At 40.2% G+C, this 17078-nt stretch overlaps 1 protein-coding gene across 1 annotated transcript in view; it reads left to right on the forward strand.

The window, feature by feature from the left end:
• Positions 1 to 9207: 9207 nt before the first annotated feature.
• STAB2 (stabilin 2) overlaps positions 9208 to 17078 on the forward strand; it is a 165980-nt gene continuing 158109 nt past the window's right edge. The window contains exons 1-3 of the mRNA XM_075007690.1: positions 9208 to 9441; positions 12817 to 12950; positions 14539 to 14654. Of these exons, the coding sequence (XP_074863791.1) occupies positions 9358 to 9441; positions 12817 to 12950; positions 14539 to 14654 (334 nt within the window). The 5' untranslated portion in view covers positions 9208 to 9357. The remainder of the gene's footprint in view (positions 9442 to 12816; positions 12951 to 14538; positions 14655 to 17078) is intronic.

Consider the following 17078-nt stretch of genomic DNA (forward strand, 5'->3'; position numbering starts at 1 on the left):
ACCACTTTCAAAAGCGCGCGGCTTGGCGCGGCTACACGGGGGTCCATTTCGAAAGGACCTCGCTCCTTTCAAAATCCCCTTATCCCGCTCACTGACTGGAATAAGGGGATTTTGAAAGGTGTGGGGTCCTTTCGAAAAGGACCCCCGTGTAGCCACGCCGAGCCACGTGCTTTCAAAAGCGGTGCTTTCGAAGTGCCGCGGCCGGAAGCATCCTAATGCTGAGTCGATAAATATTCAATTCTGTGCCTCATTAGTGATCTTCGAAATATGGCTATTTCGAAGATTTGCGCGCATGTAAACACAGCCTATATGTTATAATTCCAAGGCTAACCAGTGTCCTTTTAGTGACTCGCCACAAGATGTCAGAACACATTAGCATTAGAACTGAGTGGGTTTAATATTTATTTAATTGCACTTCTTTTACATAGGAATTAGAAACTGCTCCCGTCAGCTAATTGCTAAGTTATCTGGCAACTAAAGTTTTCAAGTACCTTAGCAGCCCCTGGAAAGAGGTGATGTGGTGGTGGGTGGGGCAGTGAGGATGGGGTCAGTAACCTACCCCAATTTGCTGCTTGGCTTGTACTGAACATGCTCAGTAACGTTGATGAAGCCACTGTCCTCAGTCTGCCCCCCATGCCCTCACTCACCTCCCTTTACCAAATTCTGAAATGGCACCCCTGCTCTCTTCACAATCTAGCACAAGAACAGAATTCAACTGGATGTTCTGTTCACCAATATATGCAATGGGGCCTAAAACCTCAACTTGTGCTGACCCTGGCACCTGCAATAATGAACTATGAACTACTGTTCTACCCAGAAATCATATAAACATAAGTGCCTAATAGGTACTTCACAGTTATGGTCACATGTACAACAATATTAATTCTGCTTCCATAATGAGTATAGAAAGTTCATCCTGCCTCTTACTAGATAGAACCAACAAGTGCAAAAAGCATGCGGAAAAAGAAAAAAAAAAAGCAATCCCAAACTTTAGTACACCTCAAAGAAATTTTACTTCAGCCTTTGGTCCTAAGTTAATTTAATTCTTATTTTGCTTAACTGTGCTGTTCATTCCCTAGTTTCAGAATGGCTCTGGCATTTACTAAACAAGGGGTTCTTATACTCCTGCATTTCACTAATAGGATGAAGTTGGTTGAAACAAAGTTTACTTAAATTACCGGGTTATTTTGGTCCCATGTATCAAGTGATTCATGATCCCAATGCATTTAACTCACATTCAAATATCTGTGAAAAGTGCCTTCTCCCAGGCTGGTAGAATATCCATCAAATATAAGCATAAATAAGTTTAATAAATATTAGTGATACAAAGTCACATGGTTTAAACCATCAAGACTGGTTAGCATTGTGGCATCTCCCCTGCTTGAAGCTCCTAGCAGGCCAGATTCTATTGTGTGTCCTGAGAGATGCAGCACAGAAGGTGAAGAACGGAGAAAGAAGAAACAAAAGTGGCTTATGACCTCTGGACTCCACTCTCTACCTTATAACACCCTTTCCACTGTTCTCCATGGGCTAGCCCACAATCCTTGTCACCCAATGTCTTACAGATACTCCCATTCTTACTCTAACACACTCTGCCTTTGCCTCAATACCAGGACTTGCAAGAGCAGGCCAGGCAGCAAAAGTCTGCTTATGCTCTTGTTTTGGGGAAATCCTCCCCAGAGTGTATTTATAGCAGATAGCTGTTGCTGTGATGAAGCATAATAGTCAGATCTAGAAATAGGTTCAGCCCTTTAATCTTTTAAATAACCAGAAATGCCAGCATTACAAGACAGTAAAGTATAAGATGCTGTGCTCTGGGTTGATTCATAGTGCTGATTGTACATGGAGTTTGTGTGACTTGTCCTCACCCACCTAACTTCTCTTAATGTGCTTCCTAGCAAAGCCCTTTCTGCTGTTGTCTCAGATAGAACAGCCTTTTGTTTACAATTTCACCAGCTGAGACTTGCGAGAACAAAAAAGGAAGAGTGAAAGAAAGAAATATGGAGAGGCCACTACGAGGCTCTAATCTATGGCTCAGACCACCCCTTGACTGGCCGTCTGCATTGCCATCAGCTGTATGCATCATGAACACATTCGAGTTTAGATCAGCTGTCTGTGCCTTCTCCCTCATTAACATTGATAAAACGGATGGCTTCTGTCAGACAGGCAGCATTGCTCAGCATGCCAGCTGCCGCTGCATTGCAATGCATCCTGTGGGCTTGCAGAATTAATTCGTTCTGATAGTCACAAAGTTTCAAAATGATACTGTCATAACCCCACAATTAAAATTACACACCTCCTGAAATTCTCAGTCGGACAAACTCAGACCTTCTTTAAGCTATGCAGCTAAAGCTTAGGCTTTGGAGACATATACCACTGGAAGCATTTAACCTATTTCTGTTGCAAACTATATTCAATTAATTCTCCTATAATGTAAGGGGAACCAGAGAGCAGAATGGCAGTCACAGGTTCATAGCAAGAAATTTGTAGGCTCTGCGTGAGAGAACCTCGAGGGCCTTCCTTTTTTTTAATAATAATCCATTACCAATTTAATCAAAATATGCAAATAATGAGGTGTAGAAATCCACAGCTAGGAACTGACTGCAAATATCTGTGAAGCTAAGAAAACAAATAAATAAATGTGTTTTACTCTTGTCAGTGAATAACTACTGGGGAAAAGTATGAGTGTTTTTCTTAACTTTTTTATGTTTAGCAATGAAGTGCTCAGTTGTCATATTCTTCTATTATGCCCCAGTGTCTTGCAAATGTTGTTTCCTATAGACAGTGTAGCCAGACCTACCATTCATTCTGAAGACATGGTAGATCTCAAATAAGTTTTTATTTGCTTACCCTTGGAGATACGCCTTTCTGCATGTCGCTCATCTCAATTGCATCCAATTCTTCACAATAACACTATAAAAACTCTGGAGTTCATGTAGCAGATCCTACCTGCTTGATGCCATCAGAACTCATCAGAGCTGCTTCTGGGTTCCTGCATAGTTTTTCCATATCACTGTTGAAAAAAGTCTAGCACTGTTTTTCACATCACACAAGAATCCAAACACGTTCTTGTGCTCTCATAATAATTCAGTATGTTATCCCAGCTTCACAAGAGCAGCATATATAGCAGGGGAGGGCAACAAGAGACCCATGGGCCAGACATGGTTTACCAAGATTGCCCCAGTGGGTCACCAGATGCTTTATTTACCTGTGCTGCGATTTAGCCAATGGGAGCTGCAGGAAGCAGTGGCCCACCCCATGGTGCTTCCAAGAGTTCCCATTGGCTAGGAATGTCAAATCACAGCCAATGGGAACTGCGGACAGACTTACCTGCAGATGTGTAGGTAAATGAAGTGTCTGGTGGCCCACAAGAAGCTAAACCTGGCAAACTGCATGTGGCTTGTGGAATGCTTATTACCCACTATGATCTATGCCAATACTGAAGAAGTCAAATGCATTGCCAATGACTTTATCCTCTACTTCATAGCTGAGCAACTTGTATTTTTCTGTGGACTTGTGTTTCAGTAGTTCACAGGTGCTGACATTTCTTCTGCTACCTGTTTAACAATGCCTCCTCCAATCCATTTTCAAGATAATTCTGCATTTCCATCCAATTAGCTGCAATTAATTTGCTGGCATCACCAAGACCAAGCACTGAGCTGTGCAACTTTGGCTTACCATATTAATTGTTAACAGTAAGTGCAACAGTGACCCAGAATGAGGACAATTCATCCACCACTGTTGTGGCTTCTGCATATATCCTATTCTGTCATTTATCTTCCTGCACCTTGGTGGGTGTAGTTAGAGAAATGTCTCTCTTCCCCACTACTTTTCATTCTCTCTTGGTTTTGTATAAAGTTGCTAGCTGTGTCACTGTGTGAAGACATGAAGTGCATCACACTAATTTGGAGTAGAATGTGCATGGTGGGTAACATTTTCCAAAGGGCTTAAATGCATTAGGATTAGAATCCTGAATCCCATTTTCATCTGAGTATGGGAAAAATAAGTTTCTGGAAATTAATGAGAGTTAGGCACTTAACCAGTTTAGGAAACTTTGAGAATTCCACTAGTGCCTATCAGCATCTTTAGGCACCTAAGTATCTTGAGCATTTGGTCCTAAATCCCATGGAAAATCAACAGGGTTTAGGATTTTCACTTTTGAAAATGAGATTTAGGCTCCTAAGTCTCTTAGGTGCTTTTGGAAAGTGTGCCCTGTTTCTTGTCCTTATTGTGCATTCCAGGCCCACCCCCGGGGGGGGCAAAGGGGGCAGTTGCACAGGGGCCCTTCTGAACTGCCGTGGCAGCAGTGCTCTGCTGTTCTGAGCAGCTCTGGAAGGGGGCAGCACAGAAGACTGCTGACTACCCAAGTCCCTGCCCCTTCTGTCCTTGGCCCCACCCCTTCTGGGGCACAGAGCTTGCTCCCCCTCCCACCTTGCCCCAGGGTCCGAGGTGGCTGTTAGCCTCACTGGTACTTTTAGCCCTATTCTCCACAGTGCCAGTGTACAAGTGACCTTGATGACGGACTTAACAGAGGGAAGGGGAGAGTCTATGGTCTGTGTTATGCAGGTGCTCAGACTAGATCCCAGACTACAGAATCTCTGATTCTATGAGTGAACGGTGGCGGGTGGACCTTCCTCCCTGAGCAAACAGCATGGCAACCTTCTCCCACAGCACACAGAACCACACCAGGACTTGAGTCCATCTAGTACACTCCTTCACGCTCAGCACCAAGTGCAACCAAGTCCTAAACTTGGTTAACAATTAGGCCACCATCAGCCGGCAAGTATATTCAGATTATCCTCAAAGAGTAGCACACCTGTCCCGTATGTCAGACGACATGCTCAGCTGCATCTGTGCCCAATACCACTGCACTGGCTGGGGCTCAATCTAGCCCCAGAAGATAAAGAAATAAGCCTCCAATTAGTTTCCATCACAGTCTGATGTATTCCATGTGTGATCCCTGTGATGCACAGCAATTCATGATATCAATAGGAGATCATATTAAGTTACCCAGAGTAGGAGAGGAGAAATTGAGTCAGCCAGTGGAAAACTGTATAGTGGGAGGAGGAAGAAAGTCATGTGAAAGAGACTTTACTTCGTTGGAATGGCTATAAGTGGTGTGACACAGCTGACCACAAGCACGTGATTAATGTTGTTTTTGTCTTGATCTGCAGCACAGGAAAGGGATGTGTTCAATTTCCACTCCTCTTATCACTGCAGTGTCTGCACTGACAACAGGGAATAAAACAGGCTGGCGTAAAATTGCTCCAGTGACTGGCATTCAGGGATATGTTACTAAAGAACGACACAGTCTTGGACAAAACTGGACACAGCTGAGGTAACACTGCCACTGCCCAGATAGCAACCCTGAGAAGAGTATTTCAAACTTAAGGGACTCCATCCCTCCTCCCACTATTATCATCATTAATTAAGTTAATGATAAATTAGTAAGCAGTAGTCACCTACGTTTATAAGAAATATTTCTTAGTGCTTTTTGTGGTACTCAGCAACTCCCACTTTTCTTATACAGAGATGACAAATAAGGGGTGTCCCTTATAATACGGGACTCTTGGTAACCCTATTTCCCGTATTCAAACACTGGGCTGCTCTCCTAACTGTAGTTCTTTTGCTCCCAGATCTCCAGTTTATTTGGAGAATTGTCCTGCAAAAACATTGTCATGTGTTGGCCATAGTCAATAATATAACATCCTGGAACTGATGCAAGGAGGAAGATTCAGAAGACTAATACAGCTCTGGTATGTTGCAGGTGGCAGGAGGAATGTGGATCCTTCCTTTTGCGTTTTGGTAGATGAAGATAGCAAAGCCATACCTTCAGCTGCCAATTATCAAGGAGATAGGATCTAGAGCCCAATTAGTCTCCAGCTAAACTTTTTAGCTGGGGTGTTTTTAACTCAGGATATACTGTTTCCTCAACCTGTGGTTTGTTGGCCATGGAGGAATCCATCCCCTAACAGGACATCAGTGAGGTGCTCTTCTAATCTTCTGTACCCACATAGGAACTGGACAAAATCTGTCCTTTAGTCAAGATTTGTGATGTCTCTGACTCAGACCAGATGTGATTAATATTGCGCACAAAAATGAAGCTGTGTGGAAGAACTTGACCTAACCACAGAAAAATGGTGGTTGTTCAGGCCACATAACTATACAGGCCCTCAATATATACATTATAGCCTCTGGCCTCTGGCTTGTCTACATAAACAAGAAATGGTTTACTTTTCTCATCATGTAACAGAAAGGAAGAGGATCTGATGAGTGCACAGGAAGCCTCTTTGCCCTGTCAGTTCCCCACCAACAATTTTTTCAGTGTTTTTATAGAACTGAGATTTTTACATAAACAATATACAGTCCAAGTTGACAGGTGTCAGTTTGGAGATTTATAGGCCAATCTATTTAATTATTTCAAACAGGACAGAGGCAAAAAATAGTGTTGTGGGTACAGTATATGTAAAAGGATCAAGAAAACTCTCCAGCCAGAGCCTTTGACATGCAAAGCTCCTGGAATCCCCAGTAGAGCAAAGAGGCACACGTGGCTGCAACAGTGAAAATAACACAAGATTGATACAGAAGAAAGCATTGTTTCCAACTATAGTGCGCTCTACAGATCGACCAAGCACCTTCCGCACGATCCAAAGCATTTTCTTTTCAAAGAAACCATTCTGTTATTCAATTTAATTTTTATCTGTGATAGTGTCAAATCTGCTGCACAATATTTAACTTTATATTGTAATTGGAGAGAAGGGATTGAGGTGGATCACTTCAATGCCTGCCCCAGATAGGAGATGACGGAAATGTTAAGGCTTAACACAGTTCCATTACTTCTCTGTTTTCTCTTGAAAGTTTCTGTTTCCTGCTTTTCTGGAAGCAGAACTACAGAAATACTATACTGGGGTGTAGTCTCATAGTGCTTCAGCTCCAGCAGAACCAAACAGCACAGGAAACTGCAGGAGGGTCTGTTCTTGCCTGATTTATAGACACAAGTGCAGAGGCAAAACAAAGGTGGATCTTTATCTCCTCAGGAAGCAGGCTAAGAACTGTAATGGCTTGTCAGTAGAATCCAGAGGCACTGAGACCACTGACAAAAGTGCTGTCTATTCCACAGTCTTAGCTAAGGGGGAATTGAATTTTTAGCTCATAGGCTGTGTCTACACTAGATGTTTTCTTGACAAAATGCCATTTTTGTTGACAAAACCCATGGAGGATCCACATTCCCAAGGTGTTTTGTCAACAGTAAATCAACAGAATGAGGCACCTCAGTCAACTGTTTTCTGCTGTTCTCCCGTGAGGCAGAATTCCTCTGTCAACAGAGCCTGTTGACAGAAAGCCAGTCTGGACATTCTGAAAGGCCCTCCATAGACAGACAGGGCATCTGGGACATCAGGCAGCCCTGTCTTCTGTGCTTCCAGTTGGCCATTTTGCTGATAGAATGGCTGGACTGTCCAGCCACTCTCTGTTGACAGAGCAGATCACTGTTTTGATCTGCTCGGCAGTCTGGACACAATTTGTGGACAGATTTCTTGGAAGATATCTTCAGACAGAAGCTTCTATTGACAGATCACTCTAGTGTAGACATAGCCTTACTGTACAGGCACATGGCTTTAGACCTTAAAGTCACAGGGTCAGACCCGCCTGCCAACAACCATGGCCAATTGGCTTTATGTCAGGACAAATGGAAAGGCCTGGGACTTTGATGTCCTTTACACACACGTTTGGCTCTATCATTTTGGAAAAAACGTGGTTTCAAATTTTGCTTTGTTACGTTTTTTTTTTAAAGTATTATTTCAGAGAACCTGAAAAACAAAGACTTGAGAACTTGCAGAACCTGGGAACTTGCTTTCTGCCTGCCTGGGAAGGACCCAGCTATCACTTCTTGTACCAAATGAAATATTTTTGTGATCATTGTCCTCCAGCTGGACAGCCCAAAGTCCTGAGGTTTCAGGAGCATTCCTGCAGGCCTGACAAATTCTCTCTCCCTAAAAGTCTTCAATCTCAAACCAAGTGCACAATATGAGCAGAATGGGAAAGCAGCAGTCACAGTGTCTGTTGCCTGAATAGTAGCAGGCAGAAACAAAGAATCAGCATCCAGGACAAAAGGGGAGATCTGTACAGATCACCCCATAACCTACTTTGTCCATCAACCCTAAGGTTGGGTTGAATAGAAGTAAGCAGCCTGTCTGGGCAGAAGTTCAGAGCTATAGTCAGGACTTGGTTCAGGGCCAATTCTGTATCAAATTTAAAATTAGTAGCCCCTAGTGGGTTTTCTGTGGAAGAAAAACAGGAGAGACAGGAAGGGAAAAACAAGCTAGTTATGACCTTCATTTTTGCAAGCTGAATAAAAGAAGACAGTTCAGCTCTGTTTTATTATCTGCTTGCTTACTTCAGTAAAAGTACTTACTAACATTAAACCAAAGTGTTGCCTTCCATGATATGAAGAAGTTTTTGTACTTTCTGAAAATTTTAGAAGTTTATTGAGGTTATAAAGTCAAGCAATCAAATGCTGAGGCACCCAAAATCACTAGCTATTCCTGAAAATGTAGGTCATTATGTTTGGGACTGAGAGTGACTGGCCCCATAACACTGAAAGAATTAAAAGGAGCTGAACAGCTTTGAAAAGAATGAGAAAGAATTTCTTCCCTTAGCTCTTGCTCTTCCAGTCTTTCCTTCCAATTACACCCTACTAAGTTGGCTGACAATTTTCTTTGTACCAGTTCTAAAAGATTAGTCATACATGATGTAATGAAGCTTCAAAGACGGTAAAAACAAAGGAGATAAAAAAGTCCTTTCTTTTATCCAGCTAACCAAAACTAGAAGATGCTGTTTTGGTCACCTCAGATAATGACTTTAACTTAGCTTTAAGAATTACTTTTGGTGGATACACCCTTCTGTTTCAACAACTGATAAGCCCAGCTCCATAAATTTTGTGTTCTGCCTGAACACATACAAGTGATGACAAGATCAACAGCTAGTCCCAACTTCAATGCATGTCCACCTACAAAAAATATATCTTCTTTCACCACAGTTGAGTGTCCTTGGAATTGTATTGTCAACAGCTAGAGAGAGAGGGATCTGCTATCAGGAAATCCTGTCATTCAGTCAGGGAGAGTTTATTCAGCTTTGTCATGAAAACCTTCAGCAAAAGTCATGTTTTAGGGTAGTTTTCCTATCTCAGGGCAGGCTTCACATGTTTGCTTTCTTCAGGAAAAGGAGGGAAGTCAGTTGAGTCTTTTCCTTGGAATGTGGTAAAGCGGTAAGGCTACCAAAATACTAATCATTTTCAGCCATACCATTGTTATCCATGACTGAAAAGTTCTGAAGAAAAAAAGTCAATGGTTTTTCAGAATGGAAAAGCAGCTGGTGATATTATTCCTTGCATCTTCTTTGGTTACAAATAACTTCTCTTCACTGCCAAAACCCAAAAATCAGGTATGAGAATTCTGATATTTTCTTCTGGTTACTTTTCTAAATAATGATATATTATGTTGGTGCTATAGTACAAAAGGGTTGTGTGTTTGTCATATACATTGTGTCTTGTGGGTCAAAAAAACCTCAACCCTCATTGCACTGTCCATCAGGGCTTATGTGATACTGTCTCCTAGGCAGATATCTCCCACTACTGTAAATTAGCGTATCCCCATTGAAATCAATAGAGCTACTTGTACCTGCTAACAATCTGGTTCATAAACTATTCCATAAACAGATCTGTGAAAATAAATTATATAAGTAAATGGCAACATTATGAAACTGCCAATAGTTGATGTTTGATTATGATTCTCTAAAAGCAAGAAATGGAAATTGTAACATTGTCTATGCTATCAGGAGAAGAAAGTACAGTGTTTTTACCATAGCAAACAGAACATTTGTTTTCCATCTGTGTGAAAAACTATTTTGGCCAGATGAAAAACAGTCCTGAAAAATTTAGCAATATTTTACTTTTGCAAAAAAGGGTAAATTCAGCATGAGATTTGTAGACATTCTGGGATTAATGTATGTGCTTATGTAACACAACCAGGTGCTAATTTCCTGAATTTGTGCAATTTCACAAAAATGTGTTCTGTAACATACATTTAGGGACGTGAAAAGTGTTATTGTATTAGAGATCTAGTCATGGAAATGAGAACTACTCAAAAATGTGTTCACTTGAATTACCTTTCAGCATATGGTTTTGGATTACTGCATCATCACTAGTATAACTGGGGGAAAAGACTTCAATAACCTATTAAAGGAATGAAAGAGAGGAGAGGAGAAAGTGTCAGAAAAAGGAACAACTCACATTACCACTCTTCTATTTTGAACTGGAAATGGTGTGGAAAAAATCATTTGAAGTATAAAAAAATGTATTTTTCCCCTTTAAGTTTCTTAAATATTTCTTTTTACCTTTCTTCCCATTTTAAACAAGAAGAAAAGAGGGAATGGAGAGAATTTGAATTTTCCAACTATAGAAAAACAAAAAACAATCCAAAATTTTGAAAAAAAAAAAATTTTATTATAATTTTCTCATGTCAAAAGCTTTAAAAATTGAAAATGTTCATCAAAATGAAATTAGGAGTAAAAAATGCTATTTTGACAACACTTCCATGAAATAAGCCAACCCAGAGTCTTTGATTTCTCAGTTCAATTGTTTTTGCAGTAGCGCTTGTTGAAAGTAGATTTTAAACTCTCAGTGACTTTCCCTGTGCAACTCTTCAGATTAGGACCTAACAGCACATTAAATTAAAACACAAATGCTAGAATGAACAGTTCAGAGGGTACCTCTCAGTTAGGAAGAACTGGCCAGATTCTTCAGTATTTACTCAATAAAGAGACTACGCATAGGAGTACAGGTTAATGGGTTGAGCATTTTGTTATATTGTTCGATGCTGAGTCACTTGATTGAATAGGAAAGTTACGTCCTTAGGGAATTGAATGAGTTGTCTGATCAGAAAAAGTTGTGATCGTTTCGGCCCCAAGACCTCTAATCATTCGCTTTACCAGATACAAGTTACAAAAGAGGAGCATGGTTTGAAAGCAGTGTGTTTTAAAGAAGACCATGAGAGGCTTTGAATGGTGTGCTATCACGGCTAGAGGAGCTGTCAAGGAGACAGATTCCTGAGTTCTAATTATGTCCGTGTAGTTGACTCACTGTGTAGCCTTGAGCAAGTCACTTAACCTCTCTGTTTCTACAAATCCCTGTGTAAAATGCGAATACTCACCTACCTCTTTTGTATGAATGTTGGAAAGGTTAAGAGGGTAAATGATCATGAAGTTTTTTTTAAAAATTAAAACACATTCCTAATACTTTAATTTTAATACCAGTATTAATCATTGTTAATATACTTCCTTTTCTAAAAAATCAAATATTCAGGGGAGGATTATTATTCTTAATAAGTGACTTTACCCTTAGAAAAACAGACCACTACACCAAATATTTACATTATATAAAGAAATCAAAGGGGAAAATACTAGAGCACAATCATGCTCTCTACTGAAATGTTATGAATGTATGGTTTTTGACCAGTTTTAGTTGTCTGGACCTGTCAGCTGGTTTTAAGGTTTTGTTGGTGGTGGTTTAAGGAGATGAGCCAAACTACAACTTTGAATTTCAACTTTTTCAAATTTTCATATTCAGATCATTCACATCCAAACTCACCCTCATGGTTTCAGTTCAGCACCAGACCCAAACCTAAAAGGTTTCTACCTTTTATTTCAGATGTGGACACACTTTCTGGCCATATCTCTCATGATTTCAGGTCTATCTAATCTAAACACGAAATACCATCCTGATTCATTCTTAAACTCTGCCTACCCAAGATCTAGATATTGCTTTCTTAGCATATTTTGTGGAGGGAGTACTGGAAGATAAATGTTTTTAAATGCAGAGACTAAGGACAAGTCTACACTAGGGAAGAAAGTCAACCTAAGATACACAACCCCAGCTATGAGAATAGCATAGCTGGAGTCAACGTACCTCAGATCAACTTTCTCTGTTATCACCATAGTGGGAGGTCAATGTGAGACACTCTTCTGCTGACTCCCCTTATCCTCATGATTGCAGAGAGTATCAGGGTCAACAGGGGCACCCTGAACATTCAATTTAGCACGTTCCTACTAGACTAAATTGAACCACAGAAGATCAACCTCTAAAGCATCGATCTTCCCAGAAGTATAGACATGCCCTGAACTTTCACAGAGTGTAGTACAGCCAGGTTAAATAGCAACACATTTCCTCAACAAAGATCCAACTTTATATTCTTATCTCTGAGTTGGCCCCATCACATATCTGGTCCATCTAGTTGACTGAAATTGTACTAAACTGCACAGGGCACTTCAGGGTAAAAAAATATCACAGTATGTCTCCACATGGAGAAAATAATGGACCTCCTTCCTCACGCACCACAACTCTTTCACTGAGCTGTCTCTGGTTTCCATTTCAAACTTACCAAACCAAGCATTTATTGATGTCAATATTGGCCAAAGGTTTATCTTGATCCCATCAGAGACAGAAGATGGTGGTGAAGGGCAGCATAAGAAATCAGTCTCCATAGTTTGTAGGGTTCCACTGCAGAGAAGCATAACATTATGTCACACTGATGGGCTCTACAACCTGCTTTAGGTCTGTGAACAAGATAGCAATGCTGAAAAAATGCACTGCAGCTACAGGAGAATGATGGGATTGAGTGGTTATGAAAATGTACTCTAGTAAGACTTTATGAATTAAAGCAGATTTGCCCATCAACTCCAGTGGGAGCAGAGTTAGGGCAACTGTAAGTGTTTTTGAAAATGCCACCCTAAAGATGTAAACCATTTTATGGCTTTTTACAGGTGAAAAATAAGTGTGACCAGAAGATGCTCATTACAACCAAAACCAAATGCCAATCTTGTTCTTTAAACTTTGAAATCCAGTGCCCTGATGGTTATAGGAAAATTACCAATGGATCTGGAATACGAGACTGCAGGTATTTCTTCTGCCATAAGTTATTCACTACAAATATTACAGTAGAAATGTAGCACTTTAAAGACTAACAGAATGATTTATTTGGTGATGAGCTTTCATGGGACAAACCCACTTCATCACTGTAAATATTGTTCACCTTAAACCAGAAAATGTTAATCGGCATTAGAAAATAACCTGTGCTTTGTTAAATATTGTCTTCATTGTCCTAACCCCACATTTGAGGTGTGGCACTCATGAAGTCTACAAAAAGGCTGCTTAATCTACACTATGTGTACACTACAGCAGGTGGAAGCAGGAACAACAGAATATACACTACTTCACGGGCACCACCTTCTAGGTTTTCCCAACGGGGTGCTCCACCCTGAGGCCCTGCCCCACTCCACCCTTTCCTGCTCCTGCTCTGCCCCTGTCTCTGAGACCCTCTTGCACACGTGAGCACTGCTGTCTGCTCTCCTCCCAAAGCTGCCAAACAGCTGTTTGACAGCAGCACCAATGAGCTGTGGTTTGGGACATGCTGAACACCTATCGTTTTTTTCCATGGGTGCTACAGCCCCAGAATACCCATGGAGTCAATCAGTGTCTGTGTATTGTTCTGAGTGTTAGGATTATGTTTTTTTAGTGAGTTTTGTTTTCAGAACTTTTCTTTCACATCAAAAGAGGTAGAAAAATTTTGGTTACATTCCTGCCTCATCTATATCTTCCTATTTAAACAACCATTCCAGAAGCTCTATGAAAGCATAGAAGCCCTTGGAGCAATATTATTGTTTGCATTACAAAAATATAATAGGACCTAGGGGCCCCAATCAAAATTAAAGCCTTCTTGCACAAGGCATTGTCCAAATATGTAATGAAAGAAGAAGCCTGAAGAGCTCACAATCTACAGATAGAGTTAATGTTCCTCTGAGTTCTCACTGCCAAGAGATCTTTCAACAGGGAGCATCAATGGATAGAACAAGACAGAAGGCGAACTCCTAGTCCCATCCAAGTCAATGGTAATTTTCCCATTGACTTGGATCTTGAATTTCACCCAGGATATTTTATGTTCAGAGTTAGTCCTGGATGAGATCTTGGGGAAGATGTAAATACTGGTTTACACGAACTCTCAGTTTATCTCGATGAGTACCATAGTGAAATAATTCTCAAGTGTATTCTGTGGTACTTTTTGTGTCCCCAGCTGGGGTATCAAGATTCCCATTGTTATATGTTGCATTTATTGGTTTAGTCTCCCAAAGCCTCTGAGTCAAAAACTCAAATATCATTTTCAAAACTTTTGCAGGCCCAGCTCTCCATAATAATCCTGCCACAGTTCTTTAGCCTGCTTTAGACTAAAGAGATACTAAGAAATTGAGGAGTATGCAAATCACAAACAGCGAGAAAGGAAGACATATTGTACAAGAGAAATGTCTGCAATTCAATCAAGTATGGGAGAAAAATCCCATCTTTTATATGAAAAAATTTAAAAAACAATTGTGAATCTGTAATTTTTAAGTTCTGTTGTCTGACTTTAAGGAATGAAGAGGTTACAAACTCAGTTTATCCCCAAAAGAGATTTTAAATACTTTAATGTGTCTGCAACTTTTTGTCTTTAGGTATTACCTTGAAATCAGGACTTATACTCTGTCTCTTCCTGGATGTCGGCATTTATGTATGAAGGAATTTCAACAACCTGAGTGCTGCCAGGGATATTGGGGCCCAGATTGTATGGGTAAATTCACTTTATTGACAAAATTTCCATGGATAAGAAACAATTATTTTTCTTTTCTTCACAAACTATTTTCATGGTATACCTGATTTAGTTTCAAAACATGTTAGGAGCACTTGGCCCACTAGAGCATCTTATTCAGGGAATGTGTTTCAGAGTCTCACATCAAGTATGTAAGCTTTAAACACTGTGGAACCAATATGCCCAATGGATAGTCTGCTTGCCCAATGTCTGTTACTGTGTTGGATCTACTGACATCCAATGCCAGGATTCTGAGGAATAACATGGGGCCTTCTCATTTAATAGCTTCCAGTTTTGGAATACTCCCACTCCTCACCAAAATACATTAGTGAGCTCTTTCTGAGGCTACATAGATTCCTTTCCTATTTAAGCCAGAGTGATTCAGGGCCTGATCCAGCATGCATGGAGTCATCCATTGGCTAAACAGGCAAACAATGTCAACAGAGTCTCATCTTCGACATAGGCAAAAGTATGTGTAAACCACTGACTGTACTTACTAGAACCATATCTCTTGAATCCCTACTCACAGCTAAATCTAGCCTTACAATACAGATTGGCAAGCCATTTTTTTCAGTTATTGTCTTTTTTTTTTAATAAAGCATAGAATCCAATCCAGTGGTACACAAAGACAACAGCAGTACTTGATTAGTTTATACACAGCAATGTATTCTGTGATACCATGTTATGGCCTGCCTGTATTTTAGGGTACAAAAGAGTTCACTCCAAATGGAATAGTGTGAGAATTCATGCTGGAGGGATTCTGTAGTAAGTAAAGAGGCCCCCTTTTCCTTCAAATAAACATCCTGGCTAGAAAAAAGGAACTCTGTATAAGAATCAAGGTCTAGGCATTGTTTCTGCTGTCACTTAAAGAAGAGTGCTATTTTCTTCTCTTATCTTAATCTGTTTAAGAACATACTGTGTGACTTAGAGTTTAGAGGAAAGCAGTTCCTTCCTAAAACTAGAAGAAAAATCCCTGACTAGGAGCATACTTCACCTTTTGTATTTGATGGTGATGAGAAAATAAGCTCTTAAATAGTTCTTCTGTTTCCTTATATGAAAGGCCGCACTGGAGCAACTGGTGTTCCACTGTCTTTGCCTCACACACCGAACGATAGCAGTACTGTAGACTTTCCATGCAAGAGAGCCAAACTCTGGTTCCCTTTTAAACAGACTACTGTAAATTGAATCTAAACATGAACCATCGTGAAATGTCAAGCTATTTGCAGCAAGGAAGCTCTACCCAAAGCCTGACAAGACAAGAACTAATTTTTTTTCAAAATAAACAAGCCCCTGTCCATGTCTGATTTTCAAAGTTGGTGAACAGCCAGAGGGCTTCAATTAAATAATTTACCTAAAGACAGAGCTAGAATCTTAATTTTCAGCAGTCCATGTTTGGAAATCTTGGCCGAGGTTTCAAGATCACAGCTAGAATACCTGCTGCATTTTAATGTACATTAAATTATTACTGATGGGAGACCTTTTTTATTGAGTGTCCCAAATCTGCTGCAGTAAACTTCAGTTCAAATCAGTATAATTTTTTCAGAGCTTCATTTTTAAGGCCATTGTGATCATCTGGTCTGGCCTCCTTGCATAGCACAGGAGTATTATAATGTTATCCTAATTTCACAGTTGCCGAACTATGGCACAAAGAGATCAAGGGGCAGATTTACAAAGGTATTTAAGTGCCTAAAGACACAGATTTGACTTTGACTTAATGTTAGTGGGAGCTGGGTGCCTAACTGGATTAGGCACTTTTGAAAATCACACTAGCACCCATATGTATCTTTAAGCTCCTTTGAAAATTGGGCCTTGAATGATGTGGCCAAGGTCACACCACAAGTTAGTAGCAGAGGGAGACATTCAGACTGAGGTCTCCCAAGGCCTAGTTCAGAGCCTAACAACCTCCCTTTCTCTGACTTGCTCCCTTATATTGCCCATCCCCTCTGCAAGCTATCACCACTCACCTGCATCCTCCTGCAGCCATTTATATTTTTAATCCATACCCAGGAGATATCAAAGCCACGTATTCTCTGGGTATTTAGAAAACACTGACAACTAAGATTTGTCATGTGCCTAGTTAACACTGTTATCAGAGATATAACAACAGAGGACATGGAATAAGAGTTAGCATAACAAGCCCCAGAAAACAGGACTCATATATAGGAACATATGCAGATGCCCAGCATTTAGCTTTTTCTCTAAATTTTACATATATGAGCTATTTCTTGCTACTGTTATATGGAGGCTTGAGAACTGTATTTCCTGTGCCAATTTAAGTAAAGTGTCAAAATAAGGAGGAAAATGTATAATATATAGCTTTTATACATATATGATCATATATAATGTATAATATAATATATATATTATATATATATAAATCATATATAATGTATAATATAATAATCA

This window comes from Carettochelys insculpta, chromosome 1, assembly GCF_033958435.1.
Source record: "Carettochelys insculpta isolate YL-2023 chromosome 1, ASM3395843v1, whole genome shotgun sequence".
In the NCBI taxonomy this organism is placed as follows: Eukaryota; Metazoa; Chordata; order Testudines; family Carettochelyidae; genus Carettochelys; species Carettochelys insculpta.